Source organism: Nicotiana tomentosiformis, chromosome 4 (genome assembly GCF_000390325.3).
Source record: "Nicotiana tomentosiformis chromosome 4, ASM39032v3, whole genome shotgun sequence".
Taxonomy (NCBI): domain Eukaryota; kingdom Viridiplantae; phylum Streptophyta; class Magnoliopsida; order Solanales; family Solanaceae; genus Nicotiana; species Nicotiana tomentosiformis.
In genome coordinates this window covers 136,639,631-136,647,827 of record NC_090815.1, presented here as the reverse complement: position 1 = coordinate 136,647,827, position 8,197 = coordinate 136,639,631, and the positions used below count along the sequence as shown (strand labels likewise).

At 30.9% G+C, this 8,197-nt stretch overlaps 1 protein-coding gene across 1 annotated transcript; it reads left to right on the top strand.

Moving 5' to 3' along the window:
- Positions 1-3,971: 3,971 nt before the first annotated feature.
- On the top strand, positions 3,972-8,160 carry LOC104092087 (uncharacterized). Its single transcript, XM_009597578.4, has 5 exons — positions 3,972-4,165; positions 6,352-6,469; positions 6,710-6,806; positions 6,963-7,049; positions 7,820-8,160. Exons 1-5 carry the CDS (start codon positions 4,099-4,101, stop codon positions 7,952-7,954), a joined length of 504 nt encoding a protein of 167 aa, XP_009595873.1. The 5' UTR covers positions 3,972-4,098; the 3' UTR covers positions 7,955-8,160.
- The last annotated feature ends 37 nt before the right edge of the window (positions 8,161-8,197 follow it).

Below are 8,197 nucleotides of genomic sequence, written 5' to 3'. Positions count from 1 at the left end.
CCTGTACTAAATACTGATAAGAAAATATCGAACAATACTCAAGGTCTGGGAAATGTACTAATAGTGGTAGTCAAATTTCTATTTCTTCTATTTATTCTTTTGCTATTTTTTTTAACATCACCATCATATTTAGTAAACAAAAGATACTTGGTGAAATAAAAATAAATTAAGTAGGAGAGAGTTTAATGATGAAACACTTATAATAGTTGCAACGTTGTACAATTTATTTGTAAAACCTCTTTCCTCATATCCCACATTGGTACTTATCGACTATATGCTTCAACAGCTTAAGTGTTTAATCATATGTTATCTACCCAAAAACTTATGAGCATTAGTTTGTCAATGAACAACTGATGATACTAGGGAAACTAGGAACGTAGAAGTATAATTTAATTGGTTAATTTGTCTGACTTTTTGTCTATCTTGAGATGGCTCTGCTACTTTGAACAGTAATATTGCCTTTTCTTTTTATCTTTTTATTAAATGACAACTTACCGAATAGATTGTGATTTTCTCCAGCTGGAGCAAAGGATTTTGTGGAGCTTTTACGAACGAATTATGAGACCTATCAATATTTGGAGCGAATGCTTTCAGTTAAACATTAGTTAAATTAGTTATCTATTATACTTTCAGACCTACAAATAGAGTTTGGTTTAAGGAGAAAAAGATCACCTCATATTCATTTTTGTATGCATTGATTATTTTTATCCTTTTTACCAGATATGTGGAATAAAATGTGTTTATAGTATGTTAAGATGCTTCCATACTCAGGAGATCTATAAGAGAACACATGTTGCCGTAATGTCCAATAGAGGCTTTCAAATTATCAAGAGGGACATAAATATCATATAAATATACAATTATGTTTAATAAAATTTTCAACCTTAACAAATTATTCGGTCATTTGACCTTAAGCGCTAAGTCATAAAGAAATAGGATTAATGTTCATCATTTTCAAGAATTTGCACTTTTATATATGTTTATTTATATTTGTGATTCCACGTACAGTTTTAAAGTATGAATAAAAGGTTATGTTTTTTCTAACACATGATATACCATAATACCATATATAAAAATTAGGCATGAATGTTAAAACGCCATAATAATCTACAAAAATAACCTCAAATGTTGACCGGCTAATATTGTTGACATATTCAAAGAACCAAAAGCTTCTTCTCCTTTCTATAATTAACAATCACAACAGCCAAGTTTTTATGGTTCATTATGCCAAATTATTTTATTATCTTAGGGAAGTTTTCCTTAACTAATTTGTTCATACAAGTGATGAAGAATTAAAAATCATAATGAAATACTCAAGGTATGAATTAGCTAAAAAAAGTAACGTCTTTGATATCTTCTTAAGTTGCATGAAATCAACTCTTCTTTTTTTTTTAACAAGAATTAGTCGCATTTATTGACTATTGTTGTAGACCTCTAATATCTACTGATCTCTTACATTGTTTTTTATTTTTCCATCTTTCTTTTTCTCAGTCCTAAGAACTTGGTTATATTAAAAGTACGAATACCCTTAATGAAATGTCGTTCGTCTTTTTTACCCTTTTAAAATAGAGTTCACATTGGATAAAATAGTCATTTCATTATTTTTCGAATATTTAAGCTCATTAATTATTTTTCTAATATATAAAACTTAAAATTTTCAATTCCTTTAATTACGATTCAAATAATTTAAACTAAAAGTAGGAAATTTTCGTACTAGGAAAGTTTCGTGGAGTATTAAATTTCTCCTTGCACTTTCAATTAAAACTAGAAAAGTTTTGGTTAGGAATATTAGATTCTCTTTAGGTTTAGGGGATCTTTTCAGTTACGAAAATTTTGATAGATTAATTCTTTATAAAAATAATAGGTAACATCGAGCACTTTACACACCTTTTGGGTTTAGGAATATATATATATATATATATATATATATATATATATATATATATATATATATATATATATATATATATATATATATACTAAGATGCCCTTGGCGAAATATCGTTCGCCTTTTTTACCCTTTTAAAATAGAGTTCACATTAAATAAAATAGTCATTTGACTTGAAATCAACTAAAAATTAGGTTATTAGATATTTCTTTATTTGAATTATTTAATTTAAGATGTCCTAATATATTTAGAACTTTTGAAGTTTACTAAAATTATCCAACTTTGACTTTTTCTACATCTTTTTAACAAAGAAAATCGTATCTTAGACTAAACTAATAGTTAGGCATTTGTATTCCAACTTTAATTCTCAAAATTGCGTAATAAGGAAAACCTATCTATTTTTGTTGTGAGAAACTTTAATTTTGCTGCTTATCAAGCAGTAAAAGAAAAAAAGAGCCTTTAAAACTTTCTCTTCCTTTGGCAACCAAAAGATATCAAAACAAAATTCTATTGTTAATTTGATCCTTTGAGATATGTTGATTAATCTTATTTCTTTTATGTCAAAGTGTCAAAATATTTTTTTTTACAAAAAATAAAAATATCCTAAATGTAAATAAAAAATTATTTTTCAAGAAAGGACGGAATTATCCTCAAAGTATTTAGCAATTTTTAATTTAAATAAAAAGACATATACTGAGTATAATTATAACTTTGTCTAATACTAAGAAATATACTTACGACAAGTTAAAAAAAAATCTAAACAAGTTAAAAGAAAAATAGAACACTTCTAAATTCCTCACGCAAATAAAAGAAAAAAAAATGCATTCCTAAAATTCATACATAAATAAATGAGAAAAATATGTTTTCAATAAAGAAGAATTAACCTAAATAGTCGTTCACCCAACCACTTAAACTAAAAATAGCTGATGAAGGTATAATATATGCATAATTTATGTATTATATATGTATAATTATGTATATTCAATGTATAATCTATGTTTATAGCTAGAAAAAATAAACAATGAATATGACCGGCTATTTGTGTAAAGATCCCTTCCAAAAATAATTAGATTTTATTCATTTCCTAAAATTTAAGCTAAATAAAAGATTTTTTTTTCAACAAGTAATCGAATTGTAAATAAAGATCAAATAATTTATTAAAAAGGAAATTCTAATTAACTACTTTTGGTATGGGAAGTTTTAAGAACAATGCTCCTTACCAAACAAAAATTTATGAGTCTTTTCTTAACCCTTTTGTATTTACGTTTTAAATTTTTAATATGTTATGTTTTTACTTTGAATACAACCTAATTTCTTCTTAAAAAGTGTCGAGGTTCATGTTAATTTTATGTAAGAAATGAACCATCCTTACTTTTTTTATAAAATTATTTTTAACATTAATTTGTCACTAAAACTAATAATTATAACTCGTGTAATTATTTATGGATGAACATATCCTTTAGCATTGACAGATCCTCTTATCCTTCAATCATGTACTATTTCTTTAAAACATAATACATACTCCTTCCACCCAAAAATTTTGATAGTCAAACGAGTTTTTCTTTGATCGTAATTTTTTGTATGCCTTCTAAATATTTAGATTTTTAAATAGTGTGACTATAGTACTTTTGAAGTAGTTTTTAGATATTTAACGAATCTATCAATATCAATTATTTTTAAAAACTTATACTTTTTCTTTAATTTTTAGTTATGCAATATAATACTGTCATTGGTCAAATTGATAGTTAAATTTGTATTACTTGTATTCCAAAGAGATGTTAGGCAAGATATACCAACATAACATATTTATATCTTATTTAACAAGATATTATAATTATAACTACTATATAACTAATTCAACTAAATTCATCATTTTTGTATGTTAAGAAGATATTTTTTCAATGTATGCAATAATTTATTTTTCTTGTATATATTTTATACCGATTGACGTAAAATACATGTAGACATATATAATTTTTAATTGAATTAATTTTAACATACAATATCCAGTAATCCGCATATTTGTTCTATTAAATAAATTAATTTCAATAATAAGAATGGTAATTACAAAAAAATCTCAAGTGTCGGAGTAAACCACATTGATATTATCGAATGGTAAAAAAACAAAACAATGTGACCCTCACCACCTCTCTCACTTGTTTCAGTTCAGTCTTCTCCACAATCACAACTTCCTCATAGCTAAGAAGAAGATGACAACTCTTTCAAATTCCTTGGTTTTATCCAAACCCCAAAATCCATCTCTCCATTTCTCCTCCGGTAATCCTTCCCCTCCTTTTATTTCTCATTTTTTGTTTGTTTTCGATATTCTTGTTCTTCATTTGTTGATCTCACTATTTTGTCTTATTTTTTCTCTACTCTTTTACTGATTTGCATTGCTATCTGCGCTTTTATGCGTTTTCTAGCTCTCTACTGTACCCAAATTGACGGACTGTTGTATGATTGTGTTTTTTTTATATAAATATTTTGTTGTTTTTCATTTGTTGATCTCATTTGACTTGCTTGCTCTTTGCTGCAATCTTTTACTGATTTTCTGTCGCTGAGTGAGCTTCTGGTATGCGTCTGTCGAGCTCCGTAGTATACCCAAATCCACGAAATGTTATATGGATTTTTTTTTTGTTTTTGTTTTGTTTTTTCTTTTGTTGATCTGATTGTCTCATCTACTTTTGCTGCATTTATTTACTGATTGCCCTGCTATGTGAGATGGTTTTCGAGCTCCCTATTTTACCCAAATTGACGGACTGTTATATAGGAGGTCTTAGTTTTGAATATTTCGTTGCCCTTCTCGTCCATGGATTTAGAGCTTGGATGAGATCTTTATTGAAATATGTATCTCCCTTGTCTTAGTAAATTCAGTCCCTAGGAAAAATGTTATTCGATAAAGGGATGGTCAAGCTGAGGCAATATTTTAACCAAGTTGGTGCAGTATTCCACTGTCACTACTCTCTTGCAGAATTGGTGTGAACTTGGTGTAAAATGTAAATATATTATTTTAAAAAAATAATTCCATTTTGTGTGTATGTGTGTGTATTTATATCTTGTTTAAATGGAAGACTGCACCCGTTAAACCTTGCATCATGTGTTCAATATCATTCCCAGAAGATTCTCCTGTAAAAGGGTTTATCACTTCTTTCTCTTTAATCATATATCTTTCATTGCAAAGGTAAACCGCCTTCTAGATACGTATCTTACTGCATTTTCCAGGACACTACGATTTAGTTCCAGTATTCTCCGAGGTATAGAGATTTTATTTACTCTCTTACTTATCCACACAGTAGTTGGTATGCCTGATAGCTGATGATAAGTATTATTGAGGCAAGTAAACTCAACTGCCTCAAGCTATATGAGTTGAGAAGAAACCCCTACACGCTCTCAACCTACAATTAACCCTACTCATTTTAATTGCTTCTTTGGAAAAATCCATCTGCTTTAACCAGAGATAATGCTCCTCCTGGTTGTAAACCGGCTTTGGGGTCTCTTGAATTTTAGTAGGGTGCGCCAGGCCTGTGCTAGGTCCCTCAGTTTTAGGTACAATCTCCAAAATGGATTGTTATTGCATTTTCACGGACCATGAACTGGAATTTGAAATGGAAAATCCTCTAATTTCTATTAACATTCAGTTACCTATAACATCTGAATAGTGCGCCTTTCTACAAACTGCCATGCTCATCTCTACTTCAATAATATTGATAGAGAGAAACCTGACTTCCAACATTTTCCCTGACTTCAAATATTCATGTTTGGATTAAGTGACAGCTTCTGCAATTGGGTTATATTCTGCTGGGTACTGGCGTAATTTTATTTCTGTCATGGATTTCTTAATCAATTTTATACATTTTCTTCATGGTTGTTTAAGTGATATTAAACTATATTAATTTTTGGTCTACTTGTTTAGTTTTCTTTTTTTTCCTTGTGATGATTAATGCTCTTTAAAAAACAACCTCCCATTTATTGGTGTTGTTATTATTACTGTTAAAGGTTGAAATGAGATTTTGTTTGGATGTGAATTGCATGAAAATTGTGCCTTATACTAAATAGAATTAGCTTCTAGCTAATTCTATTTAATAGTTCTATTCCTAATCTAATACATGTGTGCACTTAGATGACATTTTGCTAGGTGTTCTCTTTAATATATTGAGAAAGGAGTCATGTTAAGGTCAAAGTTCAGCTGGTATAATTCATGCTTGTGTTCTATTATTTTCAGCATAGCAGTTGAAGGCAATTTTTTTATACAAATGAATTGTATTCTTTCCGATATGTGTAGAGATTTTTGGTCTTCGTTCAGTATTTTTCTTGCGGAAAGCATGATGCTAATGTTTCTCACGATTGTGATTTGGCTTATAAATAACAAGAGCAAATCATTTGTTGCATTGATGATTTCCCGTCTTTCTGAACCTATAACAGTGTTGTGGTGTAATACCTCTAACTTTTTTTTGATGTGCTAGGCTCTTGCTTGAAGTCACTAGGCCAAAATGTCAGTGCCACCAAGTTGTCCTTCGGTCCAAGGCATGGAGGAAAATCATATTCTTCTAAGAGATCATTGACCATTCAAGCGTCATATAGGTATTACCTTCTCGTATTCAATATGCAGGTTATGCATGAACTCTCTACTTAGAGTCACTTTCTACAAAACAAAACAGTGAATCAAAAACTATTATATAGGCGCAGAAGCCAGAAGCAACTTGGCTCTTGACTCTGAGAAGCCACAAAGAAACTGTAGTTTTGTTTTACTTCACATGTTGTTGGCCATCTAAACCTGATGGAAAAATATTGTTTTGGATGTTTCTCATTCTGAATTGGTAGTGATGGTGGAAGGCCAAGCGGTGCTGGCATCTTTGTCGGTGGCTTTGTTTTGGGAGGATTGATTGTTGGAACACTTGGCTGTGTGTTTGCACCTCAGGTAATTTTGGGATTGCATTGGTTGCTACCTTTTATTGTGCTAAACATACTCGTGAATGTCACATCTCGTTGGTCACTCTATATATTTTCTTCTCTTTCCAAGTGCTGCACCTTAGAGGAGAAGCATGCTGATTGCAGTGTAACTTCTTCTTTACAGATCAGCAAGGCATTAGCTGGAGCTGATAAGAAGGACCTGATGAGAAAGTTGCCGAAGTTTATATATGACGAAGACAAAGCATTGGAGGTAAGCTGGTTTTGTGCACGTCTTTGGTTGTATAGCAGCAGTAAAGCGGTATCCAATACAAGGAAGATGGATATCTATATTCTGGAAACATCTCTTCTGATTGAATATATCTTCCTTGTCATTTTAATCTCACTAATTGATGTGATTATATTTTTCAAATAATCGAGTCTGTGTATCTTAATCTTCACCTTACACTTTAAGCTGAAAAGGTACTAACTCTATTAAGCTGCCATGTGCTGATGTCTGAAAGAACCACTTGATCTTTCCTTTGTAGGTAGACAATGAAACCGAAAGAGTCCTACTCTTGTACTGTTGCCAGCTATTGTCTATCCAGAAAGATTAATTCTCCATAATGTTCTACTGGAACAAGAGGGTGGTAATTGAATAAGTTCTGGTAGTTGTGACCATCATGTAGCTATGAACTTGTGCAACAAATTTTACATTTGTGAGAGACACAGTTTAAGAACAAGAGTTGAAGCAGTTAATTTAGCGTCTCTCCAGTTACATAAGTAAAGATTCGCTATCACTGCTACTTAACATTGATGCTTGACAGAAAAATAGTATAGTAGAAAGCTTTCAAGTAACTGTATGGGGATGCTATTCTTGGTCCCCTAGTGAAAGCTATTAGATGATCTATACGCAAGTGTATCACTGTCCCAAATATTCACTTCATGGCCCATACTTGGGCAGAGGATAAACCAACTGCTCAGGGTAATAGTCGTCTTTTTATTCCCACTTCGTCTAACTTGTTGGCACTGTTCTGTCTGCAGAAACAACGAAAGAAGCTCGCTGAAAAGATTGACCAGCTGAATTCGGCGATTGATGACATTTCCACTCAGTTGAGGTCAGATGACACGCCAAACGGAGCCGCTGTGAACTCAGATGATGTTGAAGCTATTGTATAAGAACATTTCTATCTTAATGTCAAAGTCAGCAGAGGACATTGAATACATTCTGGGGAAATTCTTAGTTCAGTTTTAGTGTTTTTGGTATTTGCTACAATATAATCCAGAGTGAGGAACAATATGCGATTATCTATGATTTTTCTGTTTTCTGGTGAAAGTGGTGCAGCTTGAAGCTCTAATATACATGCTTATAATCCTTTTCCCCACTGCCCCTATATATTACTTCCTGCATCTGTTAGTAAT

What these genes read in the sequence shown, in the direction of transcription:
- LOC104092087 (XM_009597578.4), top strand. Translation starts at nt 4,099, where the DNA reads ATGACAACTCTTTCAAATTCCTTGGTTTTATCCAAACCCCAAAATCCA. An exon ending in ATCTCTCCATTTCTCCTCCG is followed by an intron (nt 4,166 to 6,351) that starts GTAATCCTTCCC and finishes TTGATGTGCTAG; the next exon opens with GCTCTTGCTTGAAGTCACTA. An exon ending in ACCATTCAAGCGTCATATAG is followed by an intron (nt 6,470 to 6,709) that starts GTATTACCTTCT and finishes CTGAATTGGTAG; the next exon opens with TGATGGTGGAAGGCCAAGCG.